The following is a 20,957-nucleotide window of genomic DNA, read 5'->3' as shown; positions in this document are numbered from 1 at the left end:
GCGAAAAGACAGTTTCTTTACTTAGGCATTTATTTAAAAAAAAAACGTACATACGTACGTTAGATAAGAATAATGATAGAAGTTACAACACAATTATTGAACACAAATGATTATACACAAATATTTAAACTTTCTTATTTTTATTCATGATAACTAGGATCGGGGATTGGGCAGCCTGGAAAAGAGAAAATGAATTATAATCGTCAGAATACTGAATTGAATAGTTGCATAGTATTTTTGTAAAGGTACACATTTTATTTGTTGAATATATTCATTCAACAATCTTATTTTTAATGTCCCACATTCCAAGCTAGGATTACACCCAAACCCCGAATGTGAAATAACTTTCACAGATAGATTCCAGTACTACTAGACTGGACTGGTCTGCACAAGACCGGTACTGACTATAGTAAACCGCTACCTCAATAGGGCAATTTATTGATGAAATGCTTTTATAATTGCTTATTTTAAACCCTGACATCTAGTAGAAATGAATTACTTACAAGTGGATGTCGATCTGTGGCCCGGCAGATACGCAGGAGATGTCCTTTGGCGTGAGAAAGACGAATTGTCGTCCAGAATTTTTAAGTGCATGATTGATCAATAACTGCATTATAATTTTACGATTCACGTCGTCCTTTAACAAGATGAATGTTTGTATTAAAATTAAATACAGAATGTCAAGCGCATTGAATGAGTGGAGAACATGGATGTGATTTATATAATTGTATTTCGATTCAACAATATTATGAGTGTTTACTAAATACCTACCTTTTGAAGTCGTCGCGGCCTAACGGATAAGACGTCCGGTGCATTCGTGTTAAAGCGATGCACCGGTGTTCGAATCCCGCACAGGCGGGTACCAATTTTTCTAATGAAATACATACTCAACAAATGTTCACGATTGACTTCCACGGTGAAGGAATAACATCGTGTAATCAAAATGAAACCCGCAAAATTATAATTTGCGTAATTAGTGGTGGTAGGACCTCTTGTGAGTCCGCGCGGGTGGGTACCACCACCCTGCCTATTTCTGCCGTGAAGCAGTAATGCGTTTCGGTTTGAAGGGTGGGGCAGCCGTTGTAACTATACATGAGACCTTAGAACTTGTATCTCAAGGTGGGTGGCGCATTTACGTTGTGGATGTCTATGGGCTCCAGTAACCACTTAACACCAGGTGGGCTGTGAGCTCGTCCACCCATCTAAGCAATAAAAAAAAAACCTACATATCAAAAAAAAATCTGTACTTCATAAAACATATTTTGGAAAAAATATCTTCACGATCGATGCTGCCAGGATTATATTTATTCCATAACGCAATCACACATTTGTTGAAACAATGCACATTAAGGTTCCAATCACATTTCTCAAATTGACTAATGGGGTATACGTTCGAGTCAATAGCTCCGAAACCATCTAAATATTAGGTGGATCCCGAGTTAGCCTGTCTGCCTGTTGTTTTTTTCTCTCCTACCTATTACCTAGCCTAGAGTATTTCAGCTTCTCCTTGACGTGTAGGTGAGCTCACGGGGCTCAAACCGAGTGTGTTGCTAACACTGGCCCTAGCAAGAGCAGTGCTACGTAGAATCTAACACCGGATCGGAAACATGACCCACTGAGAAGATCCAACGAGAAACTCAGTGGGCTGTGTCTATGGGTTAATTCGCTCGTCGAGCCTTTTGTCGCAAGCGACGGGTTCGACCGGTTCGGTGACCGGTGCTTGAGGTACCTAAAAGCACCGTTAATGGATCAGTTGCTTAGTAAGAGAAGTAGAACTGACCATGAAGACATCGAACTCGTCCATAAAGTAGAAGGGCATCTCGGCGCAGTCCCAGAGCGCGAGCAGGAAGGCCACGGTGGAGTAGGACTGCTCGCCGCCGGACAGCCCCGCACTGTGCGGCGCCGCGCCCGCACTGCACTGCAGGCGCAGCCGCCCCGCCGCCGCGTCCACCTCGATGTTCCCCTGGACACGCCACGCCCATAGCGATGGACTTATTTATTTATTGCTTAGATGGATGGTCGAACTCACGGTCCACCTGATGTTAAAAGGTTACCGGAGCCTACTTTAGTGGGTGTTGATGGTGGTTGTAGGATCACCAGTGCCGGGCGGCACAATAAGCAGTCCTTAATTGGATGGACAGTTTATTTCCAATCACAGACAGTATAACAATATTTAGAAGAAGGAGAAATTCGGGTTTGATCAACGCCACGCTAAGATTGTGTCACTCCTCGACTTACGCGTACTCTCTTGCTTTGTTGCGATCTATTGCTTTTCTCTATTTTCTATTATTGTGTTTGAACTTGCTACTGCTTTGTCTGTGCCTTCTGTTCTCCGTAATTTCTCCTTCTTCTAAATATTCTTATAATGTCTGTGATAAGAAATTAACTGTCCATCCAATTACGGACTGCTTATTGTGCTACAACCACCATCAACACCCACCGAACCCACAGACATCTACAACGTAAATACCGTCACCCACCTTGCAATACGAGTTCTAAGGTCTCAGGTATAGTTACAACGGCTGCCCCACCCTTCAAACCGAAACGCATTACTACTTCACAGCAGAAATAGACGGGGCGGTGGTACCTACCCGTGCGGACTCACAAGGCGTCCTACCACCAGTAAAGTTAGTACTTAGGGCGACCTTCCCGATATGTATCGCTAGTCTACTGCTGGTTACTATCTGATATCAATGCTTTACGTAACTATCCTGACTTTTAAGTAATGCATTTCATATTTCTGAACGGTATCATAAATTAAATTCGAAGTTAATTGAATACAAAGATGACACATTCATTTGTTAGTAGTCATAAGGGAACAAGCAGGAACTCACGCAGTATCCTCTCAGCGTCAGGATGGACTGGAATATGTAGTACAGCTGCCTGATGATGTAGGTCTGCGCGAAGTGACTGAACTGCAGATGTTGCTTGGCGGTCTCCTTGATCTGTGTAATATGAAGTTAAATCACTGTAAAACTCTTTAACTCTAGAATACTAGAGTGACTTCGCGACAGCATAGGTCATTTCCAGGCCCTTTCAAATACTTTGCAAAGTGCGGAGGCAGAAATTCTGTATCTTATGCCACATAATTTTAAATTTAGGTATTATTAAATTTAAGTTTATAGATTAAGATTACAGGCAGCGGCAGAATAACAGCGATAGTTTCACAAAGCTGTGCCGCGGCCTTTTTATCTCCACTGTGTTAGTATAATAATATATATTTTAATATTATTTAGAATTAGAATTTTTATGTCATGTTAATTGAACATTTATTTGTATTTGTATTGTGGAGTAAATAAATGCAATTATTATATTATTACTAGCTGACCCGGCAGACTTCGTAGTGCCTCAATCGATCAATAAAAGACCTAAAGTTTTGTATAAAATAAACTTAAACAAACAAAAGGAATCCGTCCGAGGGGGACACATCAAAGGAAAAACCAAATTGTTATTTTTATTTAATTCCGAGCATTTTCATATTTATCTACCTTTTAAACCTTCTCTGGACTTCCACAAATAATTCAAGACCAGAATTAACCAAATCGGTCCAGCCGTTCTCGAGTTTTAGCGAGACTAATGAACGGAAATTCATTTATATATATATAGATAGATAGAAGATCGATTGTTTAGAATTAGAATCTTTATGTCATGTTAATTCAGTCTTTCTCAAAGTGGGTGATAGCGCCCCCTGGGGGGCGTTTGAAACCTAGAGGGGGGCGTTAAGGGGCCCAGGAAAAAATGGGGGGCGTTGATGTGGGTTAGGGGGGCGCTGTAAAACTTGTAATTTCATTTACTTAATTTACCCATTACCGTCCAATGTCAAATAGTATAGTAAGCCTAAACAGCTCACTTATTGTAAACATTGTTTACTATTTTATTTCAATATAATAATAGGTTGGGGAAAAAGTTTCTTCGCATTTTATAAGAACATTCACAACATTTTTTAATATGGTTTATTCGCATTTAAGTAAAGTATGTCGGTACCATTTTGTTCGATAACTTTTTGCCATCTTGTAGGTAGGGACATGATCCCATTGCTATAGAAAATTTGGGGCTTCTGATCAAAATACCGCGACAATTGGTTTTGGCAGTCCTCTCGTGATGTTAACCTGACACTGCCTAAGGAATTCTGAAGAGACCGAAAAGGGTAGAAATCTGAAGGTGCAAGGTAACACCTCCCAGCCAAGCTCTCTTAATTTTTGCTGAGTGGCTAAAGATGTGTGAGGTCTAGCGTTATCGTGATGAAAAACCACACCCCTTCTGTTGATTAATTCCGGCCGCTTTCTCTCAACTTCTTGCTTTAATCTCATGAGTTGTTCGCAGTAGAGTTCAGAATCGATGGTCCTGTCTGGTGGTAACAGCTCATAATGTATAATGCCCTTCCAATCCCACCACACACACAGCATCACCTTGTTGCGAGTTAACCCGGGTTTTGCCAGAGTCTGTGAAGCCTAACCGGCCTTTGACCACAACCTTTCTCGTACGTTCTTGTCGTACGTGATCCATTTTTCATCACTAGTTATCAGCTTCTTCAAAAATGGTTCGGTTTCATTACGTCGTAATAAAGAATCACAAATGAGTACACGGTTCATTAGGTTTCTTTCAGTGAGCTTTTTTGTGTACCCAGTTTTTTTTCAAATGCGCCATAACTATTTTGTGGTCAATTCCCAGTTCTTCAGTTACGTCGTAACTACTGATATGCAGATCTTGCCCCACTTTTTCAAAAATGGCATCGATTTTATCCGTAATAGGGCGACCAGAGTGACGTGCATTTTTGACATCAAAATTTTCGGATTGAAAACGCTTAAACCAAATTTGTGCTACTCTCACAGACACTGCACTAGGTCCATAAGCATCGCAATATTTTTTCACGGCTGGCGTTGCTTTTTTACCTTTTTTGTAGTAAAATTTTAAAATTTATCGAATATCTTCATTAGATTCACTCATCTTGACAGTACGAAAAATAAGTAAAATCACTTAACTTCCTAATTTTAATTTGGAATTATATTCTTTCGAACTTAAACTTTTAATGATACCAAAACCAGCCAGATACAAATAGTATAGCCAAGGAGATTTTATTACAAGTTCATACATTTTTAAGCTATTGCATAGCTTTTATCACGGGCCTTGAGCGCGGCGACCGAATCATGAAATTCCGTAACGAAAAAAACCTAACGTCCCTAACTCCGCCTACCATGTAGCTCGCGTTCAACACATTCACACGTTGCGCTTGTGTAGAGTTTGTGAATAAGCGCGTGGCATGACGTCACACTGCATGCGCATCATGAAAAGTCTGCCCATCTCTCTCTCGCGCGGTTTAGCTTATGAGTATGAAGGGGACAGTTAAGGTTTTGCCTTTATTAAGGTTTAATATAGCGTGGTCTTGTTTTATTATTGTTTTAATATTAAATTATCATTGTCTAATTATAATGTCATAAGTTGATAAAAAATGCTATGCAATAGCTATACCGCAGTTCCCGAGTGCCACACGGTTTTTTTTTTTTGTCAAGAGGAAATCGCCGGGCTTCCGCCCTTCACTGGGGATGGAGGACGGGGCATGTCGGAGTCGAACCGACTAAAACCTCTTGTCGCTCAACAACCAGCATCCAAACCTCGCATGAGACAGAGCTCATGAAAAGGCAAAGGAGGGAAAGTGAAGTGTTTAGTGCGGAGCACATCTCTCCCATCACCCTCCCCCTCGGGACGCCGGACTGGTGGTCGTCGGCGCCACGACCACCAGCCCTCTCGGTCGGCAGGCTGTCCGAAGCCCGCCTAGATGGCGCCGGTTAGAATGGTCTATCCTACGGAATACCCCGCTGGGTCAGAACCAGCGTGGGTTAAGGATAGCCGGCCTTCAATCACACGGATGCTCATGCGTAAAACGTGTGCAGATCAGCTTGCACATCGTCTTTTTAGGCCCCCTTCGCCGGTCCCCAGGCCGACATGTGAGGGAGATCCGAAACACTTAGAGGGCCAGGGCTTGGGCGAGATTCGCCTCCCTGGACCCCGCTCGATGGCGGCGGGCCTGTGCATCTCTCACGCGCCTCGCCGCCTCCTTTAGCGAGATGGTGCACTCGCAGAAGTCGAGCATCGCCTTTCACGACTCGTCGTCACCGAGCGTCGATGCCAGAACAGTCGTTTCCTATTTTTGCGACGAGGACACGCCGCCGCCCCTCCCATGCGGGGCAGGCGACGAGCGTATGCTCTGCCGTGTCCAAGTCGCAACCACAATGGTGGCACTCTGCCGTCGGCTCGGCTCCGATCCGGTGCAGGAACTCACCGAAGCAACCCTGCCCAGTGAGTACCTGCGTGAGCCGGAAAGTGAGGCGTCCTCTGTCACGATTTACCCAATTCACAAGAACCGGGCGAATCGCCTCGGCGGTCCTACGACCAGCCGAAGGATCGACCAGCCGCCTGGACCATGACTCCAGTACGGACCGCCAAGATTGGGCCCTCCGCGCTCTGATCACACCGGGGCTGGGACGCGCCACGCCCCGGGCACGAAGGTTAGCCCGCCACTGATAGTCAGCGGCGGGCGCCTCCGCCTCCAGGACCCAAGGCGGCGTCCCAGCCAGTACACACGCCGCCTCGAAAGAGATGGTGCGATAACCACGGATGATCCTGACCGCGATGGTGCGTTGCGGCCGTTGCAGCAACTTCGCTACCCCCAAGGCCAGTGACTGGCCTCACGCGGGCGCCTCGTATAAGGCGCGTCACCTGGTCAGGCCCCCCGATGTTGGGAAGAAGCCGGCCTAACACGCCGGCCACCCCCAACAAACTAGGGACCACGTTCTGAAAGTGAACACGGAAGGTCCAACGACTGTCCAGAATGAGGCCGAGGTACTTCAACTGCACCCCGACCCGATACGATGACATGCGCCACCCCAGCGGTGGCAAGACGAGCAAACTCAGCAAAACTCCCCCCGGGACATGACCAGCGTGTCGTCTGCGTAACAGATTAGGCTTAGGCCCGGGAGGAGGGCACCTCTCAGTACCCAGTCATACCCGATATTCCACAAAAGGGGGCCGAGCACCGACCCCTGTGGAACACCGAGCACGACCGGGAACCTGTGCACGATCCCACCGTGCTCAGTACACGTGACCGATCTGTCCTCCAAGTAGGAAGCCACCAGTCGGCGAAGGTAGGGGGGCACTCCGTGTCTTACCAGGGGCATTTTTTTAAATAAAAGAACACTTATTGCGGCATAAATATTATTATGCTGTCGCGACACTTTTTGTAAATAATAATGTTTTTTACAAAGTCGTAGTACATTATTTTATTCTATAATCAATAGTTTTCGTAGGGCACGCGACGTAAATAATATTTTAGGTAAATTTTTTTTACACCTTGGGTTATTGGAGTTTTATTTAGTAAGGATACCTAATTTTTTTCAAAAAAGAATATAGCCTATGTCACTTGGGAATAGTGAAGCTTCCAAATAGTGAAAGAATTTTTCAAATCGGTTTTGTAGTTTCGGAGCCTATTGATTACAAACAAACAAATCTTTCCTCTTTATAATATTAGTATAGATATTAATTATTACAAACGCTGACTTAGGCGGCGGTTTTTATTTGAACCAGTTCTAAATTATAAACTAAAATTCTATGAAAAATTACCCATATTTATCTATAATACGAAATGATATTAATTTATTTTTCGTAGTTTCGATAATCCTCAGTGCTGAGGGTCGTGGCCTCCTTTAATAACTTTCTCCTGCATCATCTTGCGCCATTCCTGCCTGTCCTCGGCTGTGTGAATAGCAACGTGGACTGAGGTATTGAGAGTGGAGCGTATTTGGTCCAACCAGCGCATTGGATTTCTGCCTCTGTGCCTTCTCCCGCATACCTTGCCTGTCACCAGCAGCTTTTCCATACTGTCACCTCTCTTTCTGGCGATATGTCCAAAGATCTCGAAACTCCTCCGCGCGCATGTAGTGCGGAGGTGCATTGGAATCTTGAGCTCGGTAAGAATGGATTCGTTGGTTCTGTGTTTTGTCCAACGAATCCCGAGCATTTTCCTCCAGCACCACATCTCAAACGCGTTGATACGTTGGCGGTCGGCTTTCTTGAGGATCCAAGTCTCTGCGTCGTAAAGAAAAATGCCACCCAAACACGGTCCATTTGGGACATAGCTCTCTTTGCCATACTGATTCGCCATCTGAGGTTCTTTTCGGAGGATCCATTACTAGCTATGGCGGAGCCCAGATAAATGAAATCCTCTACGACTTCCAGGTTTAGCTTATTCGTACTTTAATAAGTTATTATTGTTAGTAGTATTATTTACTAGTCGAAATATAAATTTTTAATTATCTTATGATGAGAATCTTATATTAATGAGAAAGATATTCAACAAAAATAGTTTCGTTCTAATAAATTAGCATAGTAATAGTACCTACAGTGAACTAGCAATTTATTTTGGTAATTCTGAATTTAAACAAACATATTGATGAGAAGAATTCATTTTTACTTTGCAAATTTGTAAATACAGGCTCTGTAGCAATGTACGGACGTATAATAATGTGAAGAAACAATAATAGCATCTACAAATATATATGTACTACGTGGTACTTACTAAATTTACTAAAATTAATACAACATTTATTAATTAAATTAATGAAATTGTGGTTTTAAAGTTTTAGGGGTGTATAAAAAATGGGGGGCGCTGAAAAATAATTGATTTTCAAAGGGGGCGGTAAAAGAAATAAGTTTGATAATCACTGTGTTAATTGAACATTTATTTGTATTTGTATTGTGGAGTAAATAAATTCAATTATTATATTATTATTATTTGACAAAGTAAAGCAATGCTCACGGATTCAATGACGGCTCCGAGCTGCTGCAGTTCCGCGCTAATCTCATGATATTTCTTCTTAACGACGATCAGTTTCTCGGCCACCTGCACCTTCGTCATGCCGTTGCATCGCATCGCGTTCATCTTATCTTTTGTATTTTTCAATTCTTCCGTTATCAATGCTTTTTGTCTGATGATGAAAAGATGGAGGAATAAAAGTTTCGAAGAAATTTTATGTCGATTTCAGTACTCGCTCGATAATTTAAAATTTTATTTCGGATTATTATGATTTGAAATCGGACGAAAGGAAAAAGCGACACAAAAAGCTAACTTAAATATTATTATAATATAACACATGTACAATTTTATTTGTGAGATAAAGTCGTCGTGGCCTAAAGGATAAGACGTCCGGTGCATTTGTATCGAGCGATGCACCGGTGTTCGAATCCCGCCGGCGGGTACCAATTTTTCTAATGAAATACGTACTTAACAAATGTTCACGATTGACTTCCACGATGAAGGAATAACATCGTGTAATAAAAATCAAACCCGCAAAATTATAATTTGCGTAATTACTGGTGGTAGGACCTTTTGTGAGTCCGCGCGGGTGGGTACCACCGCCCTGCCTATTTCTGCCGTGAAGCAGTAATGCGTTTCGGTTTAAAGGGCGGGGTAGCCGTTGTGACAATACTGAGACCTTAGAACTATATCTCAAGGTGTGTGGCGCATTTACGTTGTGGATGTCTATGGGCTCCAGTAACCACGTAACACCAGGTGGGCTGTGAGCTCGTCCAAACATCTAAGCAATAAAAAAATAAAAAAAAAATAAAAATACGAGTGTGGTGTCGTGTGGTGCGAATGTGGTGCCAGCGTGATGCGAAAGTGGTACGAGTGTGGTACTGATGTGGTGCGAGGCGAGCTGGTACCTGGGGTTGCGAACACGAGGACAAAGCTTCGACGTTTCTTCAATTTTTGTTCTGACGACTTCCTTTTTCTCTTCCAAGGCTGCTTTGGTTCGAGACAACTCCTTGCGGTATTTTTGCACGCGAACTTCACATTCGGTTATTTGAGACGCAATATTCTCTAATTTGATTTGCTCCCGATCTATTTCTTCCTGAGTCGAGAAGAAGTTACAACGATGAGATATTAGATGCCGAGGAAGAAATTTCTTAATAAACCAGTACCTAACATCAGTATTTTAATTAATTAATTTAGACAATATACATAAATCAAAATAAATCAAGTTGTACATAGGAGACTTTGTGCCATATACAATATTCTCCAGTAGACGCATTATTTAAAAGAGTGTGAAACCAAATAATTCAAATATCGATCTTCCAAATGATATTTTATAAATAAATTATATACTTAATAAATTGCATATTTAATAAGTTTTACTGAGCTTTTTTTTTAATAATAAATTATATTATATTCGTTTTATGATTAAAATTAAATAGTGTGCAAAAAGCAATACAAGGATTTAGCAAACCGCTCGTTAATGATATCCTGTATAAAATTATATAATATAGTCTACTTTTACTGTAATGGTATTTAATTGCCTAGTGCTCATGTCTTGCAGTGCTGCCAATAGTCGGACTAAGCGCGCGGTGTTGGACTCACCGTGAGGTCCCTGCAGGCGGACGTGAGGTCCGACAGTCGGTTCCGGAGCTCCCTCACTTTGTTATCGAGCTGCTGGTGCTGGCCTCTCCAACGCTGCTCTTCCGCTAACTGCGCGTTCAACTGTTCTTGTACGCTTTGGGCTTTTTCTTTGGACAATTTCAATTCGTCCTCCTGGGGAGAGAGCTCATACTTGAGATTAACTGTACATGCGACCTTTTCCTGATAGAAATAAGGACGCGTAGACATGCAATTTTATACTAAAGGACGTAACATAGCCAGAGCAACATTTCGAACATTAGTAACGTCATCTATCGAGTACTACTACAATCGCGAGTATTCAAACTTATTAACACTACTTTTGTTACAGTTTGAAGGGCGACACAGCCGTTACACTATACAACAGAGACTCCGACCTCGGGCTATAGGTGGTGGTGACATCTATGGGCGCCGGTAATCACTTAATAGCACGTGATCATTAGCTCGTACGCCCATCCTTACAATAAAGCAGATGTACTAAGGCAGTCGTCGGCAAACTTATTAGCCAAAGAGCCAAATATGCAAATTAAAACGACTTACAAAAAACTGAGAGCCAAATGTGTTTGTAAATGTAGTAAACATTTATTATTGCAAATCATAAAATAAATGCGATATTGTATACTGCTTCGATCAATATATATAATAATCGACATCAGTCAAGGGTGTTAATATTAGAAGCCGGGCATGCCCGTAGGATATTTGTGCCAGAGCCACACTCAAGACTTTGCCGACCTCTGTGCTAAGGCATAGGGAAACAAATGATGAACTGACCAGCACAGTTTGTCGCGGCTCCTGGTACTGCTCGAGTTCAGCTATGGCGATCTTCTCCTTCTCCTCTTTGTCGATCTTGTCGAGCGCGAGCGCGTGCAGCGTGTCGGCGAGCGCGCGCTCGTACTGGCGGGCGCGCTCCGCCTCCTGCTCGCACGCGCGGGCGCCGCCCTCCAGCTCTCGCAACTTTACTTGCGCTTCTTGTATCTCCGACTTTAGCTGCCTAAACATCAAACGCTCCACGTGACTGCCGAGCCCCATTTTTTTTTATACCTAAGCTGATAGCCTTGAGAGGCTATATCAGCGTCGCCTTTACTAGTAGGTGAGCTCATGGGGCTCAAACCTGATGACGTTGCTAACCCGAACCCTAGCAAGAGCAGTGCTTCGCAGAATCTACCACCGGATCGGAAACGCGACCCACTGAGAAGATTCGGCGAGAAACTCAGTAGGCTGTGTCGGTGGGTTAATTTACTCATCGAACCCTTCGCCGCAAGCGACGGGTTCGACGAGAACGATGACCGGTGCTTGAGGTACCTAAAAGCACCGTTAGTGGATCGGGAGGATCCGAGATGCCGTGTTTTGGGCGACGTCGACTGCTTTCCATTCTGTCCGCAGGATCGGAAATGTAGTTACCGGCGGCCACGATAAGAGGGTTCTCGTGTCGTGCCGCTTTATCGAAGTGGCGAGCCTCGTGCTGCGACTGGCACTTGCGGCCGTGGTGGGTGCGCACCTGGTGCGGTCGCGCGAGGAGTGCTGCAGGTAGCGCGGGGGGCGGGCGCGCACGCCGTAGGAGCGGTAGCGCGGGGCGGGGTAGTACTCCGCGCAGTCGCGGCTCACGGCCTTGCTGAGGTGGCGCGGCACGCGGTGCTCCTCCGAGCACAGCTCCACCGCTGTCTCTGGACTCGACAGACGGAACACCAAATATTTTCAAAATTGTCGATGGGATATTTTGCGACAGTCAGGCTACATATTAAGTACCCGTATACTGCTCAAGAAACTCTAACATTACTGCGAATATTAATAACTAAAGTAACCATAGTCCGGCCGCCGAATGCGAAATTTCCAAAAGGACATTTAGTACAATGATACAAGCATTTTGTCCTAATTTAACGAAATGACTTATATCTCAATGACAATCATTCGTTAGGATCGTATAAAACATAAAAGATTTTTCATTTATGTTTCAAACACATCTACATCTCTTCGACATACACCGATTTCTGCGATGACGATCTGTCAGAAAAGTAACCTTACAGCGGCCGAACTATAGTTTGGTTATAATGTTTTTTGTTATATCTTTATTTTAATTAATAAGAATAAATTTTAAATTTAAATTTTTAATATGTATATATTGGCTAATCTAATTATCTAATACACATTCAACGTGAGCAGCGGTGGTCAAGTTAGAATGTCAAATGGGCGGTGAGCTCTTAGTCTGGTAGTTCGAATTTGATAAAAAAAAAGTAAAAATGTCGATTGACAATACTAACGGTGATCGGGTACAAGCAACACGGTCTCCAGGCGCAGCGCGTCCACGAGGTGGTTGTAGACCTCGGGGTCGTCGACCTGCAGCCAGCCCAGCGCCGAGCGCAGGGGGGCGCCCCCCGCCGCGCCGCCCCCCGCCCCGCGCACCTCGCGCGCCCGCACGTCGTGGCGCCGCCGCAGGAACGCGCTGCACGAGACGGCCGGCTTGCGCGCGGGCCCGTACACCTGCGGCAGGCGGCGCAGAGCTTTTTTTGAAATGAAAACTTTAGAATCGTTGTGATTTCAAACCGGATGCAACGGAAAAAACGACAGGTAAGAGACACAAATTCAAAAATGTGTAGGATGAAGCCAGCAAAGAATGAGACAGAAATATACATACTATTTAATACAGCGCCATCTGTGAGATTTTTTAATACTAACGTGTATATGAAAGCTCTTGTAGTGAATTTTAATTTAGGATTATACGTGAAATTAAAATATCAATTCACAGAGGGCGCTACCTTACAATTATTTACTAATGACAAAATTTTACATATACTTAAGACGTTTAGGATAATTGTGTTTTAATTTTGAAAGGTTTCACTTCTACCACGTGTGAATTGCACACATTTTGTATTTTTTTTATTGCTTAGATGGGTGGACGAGCTCACAGCCCACCTGGTGTTAAGTGGTTACTGGAGCCCATAGATATCCACAACGTAAATGCGCCACCCACCTTGAGGTATAAGTTCTAAGGTCTCAAGTATAATTATAACGGCTGCCCTCCGAACCGAAACGCATTACTGCTTCACGGCAGAAACAGGCAGGGTGGTGGTACTTACCCGTGTGGACTCACAAAAGGTCCTACCACCAGTAAGGCGGAGCGGCACTCACCTTGTTCATGATGTCGATAAGTTTCCTAGAGTCACTGGCGTTATTCACGCAGAACGTGGTGATGGAGCCACCGAGGATGTGCTCCAGGGTCCCGACCCACTGTTTTTCGGTTACTTTTATGTAATCACCTGTCAATCAAATTTTTTATTCATTAAACGATAGCTTAAAAGTTGGACTAGACCGTCAGCCTTGAAACATGAGGTCTAAGTCTCCGTGGTACGACAGTAAGATGACTGTCTCAAGCTTGCTGGTCTATTTTTCTGGTGGTAGGACCTCTTGTAAGTCCGCGCGGGTAGGTACCACCACTCTGGCTATTTCTGACGTGAAGCAGTAATGCGTTTCGGTTTGAAGGGTGGGGCAGCCATTGTAACTATACTGAGATCTTAGAACTTATATCTCAAGGTGGGTGGCGCATTTACGTCGTAGACGTCTATGGGCTCCAGTAACCACTTAACACCAGGTGGGCTGTGAGCTCATTCACCCACCTAAGCAATAAAAATAAAATAAAAAAATGTGAAAACCGGAGCGCATGATTCTTTCCTTTGCGACTGAAGTAAGAAAACTAAAGTTTTATTTTAAAAACCAAACTTCTAATTAAATGAGTTAATTATACAAGATCAATTTTAACCTATAGGTCCCTTGGGAGGAGCACTAAATTCTCCTCTTTTCACAGCTTCCTCTACCTCCTTCCGGAGCGTCACCATGCTGTTGCCGTACACGGCCAGCGAGTCGCTGGAGCAGGACTCCAGGTCGCGCAGTTGTTGGGTTAATCGATCTGAACAAACATTACAATGACATTACTCTTAAACGTCAAGGTCTACCTGAAAAAACTACTCACAAAATTGTGAGACCTTAGAGCTCATGTCTCAACACCTAACACCAGGTGGGCTGTAAACTTGTACACTCATCTAAGCAATTAATAAAATAAATACTTGAGTACTTTTCTTTGGAGGATGTTAAATATCATGCATCAAAGTCAAAATAGATGATGCCCTCATGACTCAAGCTATTTAAGGGAGAAATTTGCAACTCCTGCTATAGCGCCGAGAGGAAGACACGGTTTTTTTTTAAATTATAATCGATTACTTAACTAACAAGCTTTTCAAGTATGTATTCAAGTATATATGTACTGAGAAAACTTTATATTAAAAAAAAAGATACATCATCATTAGCCTATTTCAATCATTAAATTACAATTCAACAGTTACATGGGCGGCTTAATTGCTTCCTATGTTTGATTATTATTGTTTACACGAAGTTTATAGTATAGTTTATAATGTCTTTAAACGGTTTTAATTGTTTAACAATATACGTAAAGAAAATTTAAAAAAAAATGTGACCCGTCACGGGACGCCTGGCAGATGTGAACGATCGATATTATTTTGTAAAAGTAATATGCAGAAAAGAACAGATTGTGATAGGAACTAAATATGTCATAATGGTAAAATAAAATATTACGAAAAAATTATTTGTTTCACATCAAAAAGAGATATAAGTCTAAGTATTTCGTAAGCGTGCAATGGTTATCGGTGTTAACACGCATGTGCATGTGTAACGTACTGAGCGCGTGGCGATGCGTCCGCAGCGCGGCGGCCGCGTCGTCAGCGCGCGCGCGCGTGTGTGCGGCGTGCCCGCGCGCCTGCGCCGCGTCGTGCTGCGCCGTGCGTTCGCGGGCGCGCGCCGCCTCCGCCGCGCTGCGGGCCGCCGCCGCGCGTGACGTCAGCCGCGCGCGCTCGTTCCGCTGCGCACCTGATCTTCACACACAAACGCTGTTAATGGCGATTTTGATTTTTTTTTATTGCCCATGTAGGCAGACGAGCATACGGCCCACCTGATGGTGAGTGGTTATCGTCGCCCATGGACCTCAGCAATGCCAGGGACAAAGCCAAGCTGCTTCCTACCGCTTAATACTATCCACAAGCCTCATTGGAAGAAGGACATGTCATAGCGCTCGGGAAACACCGTGACAACTTCCTAGTATGTATACTCTCTTAAAACAAAACAAAAGAGCTAAAGGCAAATAACTATATCGAGGGGTGAAAGCCTATTTGGTTTAAGCGACATTTGTGCAAATTTTCAGGAGGACCATTTAAAGTTTAAAATTCGGAAAAAATATCATAACAAAAAAACTTCTTCAGCTATTTCAATAGAGTAAACTTAGTTGAAGTTCAATTAAAAACATCGAATTTTTGATGCTAATCTATACTAATATATAAATCTACAGTGGTTTTTACGGATGTTCCGTTATAACTACTGAACCGTGCATCCGATCGACTTGAAACTTGGTATCCATGTAGAAAATACATGTACTTAATGGATAGGCCAATATTTATATGAGTGTTGTACTCCCTTCACCAGTTGCGGGGGCGTTAATGATGAGAATCTTTGTGGGGGTGAGAAATAATAATGTTAATTTTAACTGCCTAGCGAAGCGGACGGGTACAGCTAGTACTAAATAAAAGGGACCTTTAATTACAAAGATACATGTCGAGTATAAAGCGAAATGTCGCTTAAACCAAATAGCCTTTCACCAATCGATATATTTTTTTACTCAATGCAAAATATAGAATTAGGGCATTAAACTACAAAATTATGACTTACTGTATATTCCCTATCTCCCTCTGTAAATCTAAGACTTTCTTCTGTTCTCTGTCGAACCTGTCCTGGTATTTCTGAACGGTTTGTTGCACCGTTCTCAACGAACTCTGAGCTTCTCGGGCTTGAGATTCGTACGTCGACACATCTTGTTGTAAGGCATTCTTTTGTAACGATTTTTCATCTCGCTCTCTCTTTAAGACTCTGTAAAAAAGTACTTTTTAATTTTTCCTACCTAAGCTGAGAGCCTTAAGAGGCTTTTACAGCGTAACCTTAACTAGTAGGTGAGCTCACGGGGCTCAAACCGGAGTGATGCTAGCACTGACCCTAGCAAGAGCCGTGCTTCGCAGAATCTACCACCGGATCGGAAACGCGACCCACTGAGAAGATCCGGCGAGAAACTCAGTGGGCTGTGTCTGTGGGTTAATTCGCTCGTCGAGCCCTTCGTCGCAAGCGACGGGTTCGACGAGGACGGTGACCGGTACTTGTGGTACCTAAAACCATCGTTAATGGATCGGGAGGATCCGTAATGACATGTTTTGGGCAAAAGTACTATTTATCATTGCTGGCGCCGGTAACGGAGGTCGCAGCGGAGCGCGTCATGATGCAGCCTGTTTCCCTGGAGGAGAGAAATGCCACTTCAGTAGTCCAAATGCAATTATCGCGTTGCAAATGCGTTATGATATTTATGAACTTTTTTTACGTAGCCTTTTTTTACTTTTTATTACTACTTAAATGAATAGACAAGTTCATGGCCCACTTGATGTTAAGTGATTACCGAAGCCCATAGATATAAACAACGGAAATGCCGCCACGCACCTTGAAACATAAGTCTCTATACTAAAGTGCAACGTCTACGCCACCCATCATACCGAAACGCAATAAATACTGCTTCACGGCAGAAATAGGCAGGGTGGTGGTACCTACCCGTTCGGACTCATTGAAAGATAGGTAATCCTTTCTTTACAATTTACACTTTAAGGCCGTCCCAAAGTAGGTCGCAACATTCAAGTTTGGAATGTCTATACGCTCGGGTGACCAATGTACTCCAGGTGCCAAGCTAAACCAAATCCAAAGGAAAAAGTAGACACTTTATATAATTTCGTCGAGTTTATTTTATTTGTGATAAGGAAGATAAGTAATGTTTATGGTAAAATCATATTTTAAAAATTCCGAAATTACGATTCTGAAACAATTTAATTTCAATGAAAAATAAGTTTGTGTAAGATACATGTGTTTTTAAGCCCTACAGTTGATAATCCAAAAAGTATAATTTAAATTGTAACCGAGAGCTATTCCAACAAAATATTTTTACAATTAGAAAAATAATGAATGGCATACTCAAGAGCACTCAATCCTGTTCTATGTATTTGTTCAATGTCTTGACCCTTCTGTGTGAGCTCAGTGATCTTCTTACAAACAGTATTGTACTGTGTCTCAGCATCATGTGCTTCTGTCTCAACCTCAACCACCTCTCTCCAGTAATATTCATTTTGTAATTGCTGAATTTGCTGCTCAAATTCTTCGTATGACCTCATCTGATCATAGCTCGCCCTTAGACTATGGTATTCTTTTTCCAACTCTTTCGAAGCCTGACAAAAATTACAAAATAGAATTGGTTTGAGCAACTACGTTCAAAATCGCTAGTAATCATTTTAATGATCAGTTGAGCAATGTACTGGCCACTTCCTAATGATTTACAAAAAGAAAAGTAGTCATAAATACTCCAAAAATATTTTTTGTTATTTAACATTCGTTTTTAAAATCTAGAGAATATCCCTGTACTTGAGGTTATTGTAGCAAAAAATCGTGTGAATTGCTAATCAACGAGTTAATCTGGGTTCCCGCTAAATTCTAGCAGTGAATTATTGAGACAAGTCAAAGTTAGCATTTACATAATAATGTAGAATATTTATACATAATGAGCAGTTTTTGTTTTTAAGTCTTATCGTAAAATCAGTGCAATAGACAATTTGTTTTTATCAAACTCAATCTGTTAGTTTTTCAAATTTTTTTAAGTCAAGTCTACTAATCAAACTCTCTCTCACTCTTCCTGGAAGTGGACATCACAATTGAAAGATGGTGCTATACCACCATAAAAGTACATGAAAATCATACATGACTTTGTCCGAGCCTAGTCTTAGCAAGACTGGTGGGAGCTGCTACTAAAAAAAAAAAAAAGTACCAAGCAAGAATTTAGGACTAACATCTAGAATTAAAATATTTTCAAACTTACTTACTTGCTCTTTCATTTTTAAATGTTCAATTGCCTCATCACATGTTTTCAATGTTTCTTTATATTTATCTTCTGCCTGGTCCAAATTTGTGGCTTTCCGGAACAGGGCATACATCTTCTCAGGTCCTTTACCAAGGAAACTCCTAGCATCATCTTGATTAAGCACCGAAATGGGATTATCAACTTGTATTCCAAGAGCATGTTTTATTGCTTCAACTTCTTTTAACCTAGTTGATATTATTTCACCTGTAAAATATTTATAAAAATGGGATCAAGTATGTGAAAAGTGAATTTTTATGAAGTTAGAATGTTAAGGGTTAATGGGCCTGATTGCTGGGCCAAGTTTCATAGATTAGATTCCCAATTTAGAAACATTTACATTCTTATGGGGACCAGATTTGTTTAATATCCATAATTATGTATACAAATATTTAAATATATCAATATCTGATTCCTAATGTATACAAAAAACTGCAAACAGATAGATTAAATTATAGGCATAGTTTAAGTTGGCAAAGTTGGCTTCTTTATTCTATTAGAGTTCTGCACGTATGGATATTTCCAGTAGTCATGGCACAAGAGTAAGTTTGTTTGACTGTTAAATTTAAAATATTTACTTTTTGATTGTATGATAAGTATCAGTCAGTATCAGTATCATTATATGATAAGGATCAGTATCAAGTTTTGTAACAAATATGTATATCTCTTTTAATTTATATTTTCTACACTTTGATTATTTGTACCATTTGTATCTTTTATGAATTACCTACCTATGTAAGATAACAAGATGCCGTACCACCAGTAACTAATTAAATTATATTTTTGCAGGTGTTATTATAATATTTTTTCTTTATCATGTTAGCCTGCTAATGCAAATAAGTCCAATTTTATTACAAAATTTGGAACTTGACTATGGGATTTGACAAACAGTGAGATTGATTTATATGAGTGCATTGATTGTCTTATCCTTTAGGGCATGACTATTAACTCTATCCTACCCTTGAGAGAGATTCATCAGAGCAAAATCAACCCGGTGTGTGACATTTAGTGCGACAGATAATTGATAGTAATGAGATTGGACTTTAGAAAAAGACACTCTACCTACATAACAAGAAATATTTTCACCATGTTGATACTTAGTAAAAAATAGATGCAGGAAACAAAGATGCCCATCTTTACATTAATTACATTTTTCATTTTGCATAGTGATGAAGTGGTGGAATTCACATAAGAATATCTATGTCTGTCTATGGAGTGCAGTAAGCACTTAACACAAAGTAGGCTATGAGATGATGATATGATGATGAAATGGGTATCTGTGCAATAAACAAAAAAGGGAAGATATTTCATGGAGTGAGTGGTTGAAACTTGTATATAAGCTTGTTTTCTAAATATCATTGCAAATCAGATTTTTACAATACTTCTATTCTGTTTTAAATAATGCTGCAAGATAAATTTAAGTACAATAATTAACTTTGACTTTAATAGATTATAGAAATATTATAAGTACATACCTGATGCAGCTTTAATTTTATAATGCGAACCACTTGCATTGATTTCTCTGATTATTGTAATGTGATCGCCATAAATGTGACGTTTGTATGCTCTAGAACTACTGTTTCTCAGTTGAATCTCAATGGTTGCTGAATTTGCTCCACGCCTGATTAAAGCTGAAATAGAGAAATATGTTTTCTTAAGTTTTTACTTAGTTGTGGATTTGATTAAAGCTTTTATTATTTATTTTCAAAACTCAGGCAATTCTGAACATAAAACTATGAAATATTTGGAATTTCTGAATTATGATTAATTTACACAAATTTAAACCATATTTACTAATTTTAAAGATGTATTGTCAATCATATAAATTATAGGTTACTTGTAAAACATAGTACCTACCTAATGCACATATAAATGTTGGTTGTAATTGTTGGTCTCTAATTGAAATTTTGGCTTGTAATTCCATTTTTAAGCCTTTGAAATTGTAGCATTGGATACATCAAGTTTTAATTGTAAGTAAAAGAAATTTAAAGCAATTTCATTATGCGTTACATATTTAACATGTTAATTTTAATTCGGTCTTAAATGACCAATGTTGTCATAAATGGCGCGAAGACTTTCAAGTTCTTAGTTAACGTTTCAATAAAATACTCACATTGCACATTATTTCCTCTGTAAGTTATATCAGCTCTGCTGCCCAAGCCAATCACTAATGCAGATAGAATAGCACTTTTTCCACATCCGTTACGACCAACGATAAAATTTACGTTTCTGTTAAACTTTATTTTCAAATTTTCGAGACAAAACCAGTTACGCATATGAATACTAATAATGGTACCATCATTTTCTTCATTTGTGTCTACTTCCATAGTTAATATTAAATCATGAACTTAGATTATGTAGGTTACCATTTAATTACTTTAAACGAGAAAACAATGAGTGAGCAGTGAGCAGTGAGAGAAACATATATTTTATAACCGAGTCAAACTTAGTAAATGACAAATGACAATGACAAGTGTTTAATCTATGACAATGACAAAGGGCGACATGCTGTTA

At 41.1% G+C, this 20,957-nt stretch overlaps 1 protein-coding gene across 1 annotated transcript; it reads right to left on the bottom strand.

Moving 5' to 3' along the window:
- Positions 1-12: 12 nt before the first annotated feature.
- Positions 13-20,907, bottom strand: LOC101744650 (structural maintenance of chromosomes protein 6). Its single transcript, XM_021348037.3, has 18 exons — positions 20,557-20,907; positions 19,919-20,074; positions 18,409-18,650; positions 17,510-17,760; positions 16,175-16,372; positions 15,134-15,327; positions 14,202-14,348; positions 13,574-13,701; positions 12,706-12,925; positions 11,946-12,111; positions 11,219-11,438; positions 10,412-10,582; positions 9,718-9,905; positions 8,813-8,981; positions 2,835-2,945; positions 1,781-1,963; positions 504-637; positions 13-175 (listed from the first exon to the last, which is right to left on the bottom strand). Exons 1-18 carry the CDS (start codon positions 20,768-20,770, stop codon positions 154-156), a joined length of 3,114 nt encoding a protein of 1,037 aa, XP_021203712.2. The 5' UTR covers positions 20,771-20,907; the 3' UTR covers positions 13-153.
- Between the last annotated feature and the right edge of the window lie 50 nt (positions 20,908-20,957).

The sequence above is a fragment of the Bombyx mori genome, chromosome 5 (genome assembly GCF_030269925.1).
Source record: "Bombyx mori chromosome 5, ASM3026992v2".
Taxonomy (NCBI): Eukaryota; Metazoa; Arthropoda; class Insecta; order Lepidoptera; family Bombycidae; genus Bombyx; species Bombyx mori.
This window is presented reverse-complemented; position numbering and strand designations above follow the sequence as displayed.

Bases quoted from the DNA above. Each gene is read 5' to 3' on its own strand.
- LOC101744650 (XM_021348037.3), bottom strand. From the start codon at position 20,770: ATGGAAGTAGACACAAATGAAGAAAATGATGGTACCATTATTAGTATT. The intron at 18,651-19,918 runs GTATGTACTTAT...AATATTTTACAG, and splicing joins TAAAATTAAAGCTGCATCAG to GTGAAATAATATCAACTAGG. The intron at 638-1,780 runs GTCAGTTCTACT...ATCTTGTTAAAG, and splicing joins ACGAGTTCGATGTCTTCATG to GACGACGTGAATCGTAAAAT.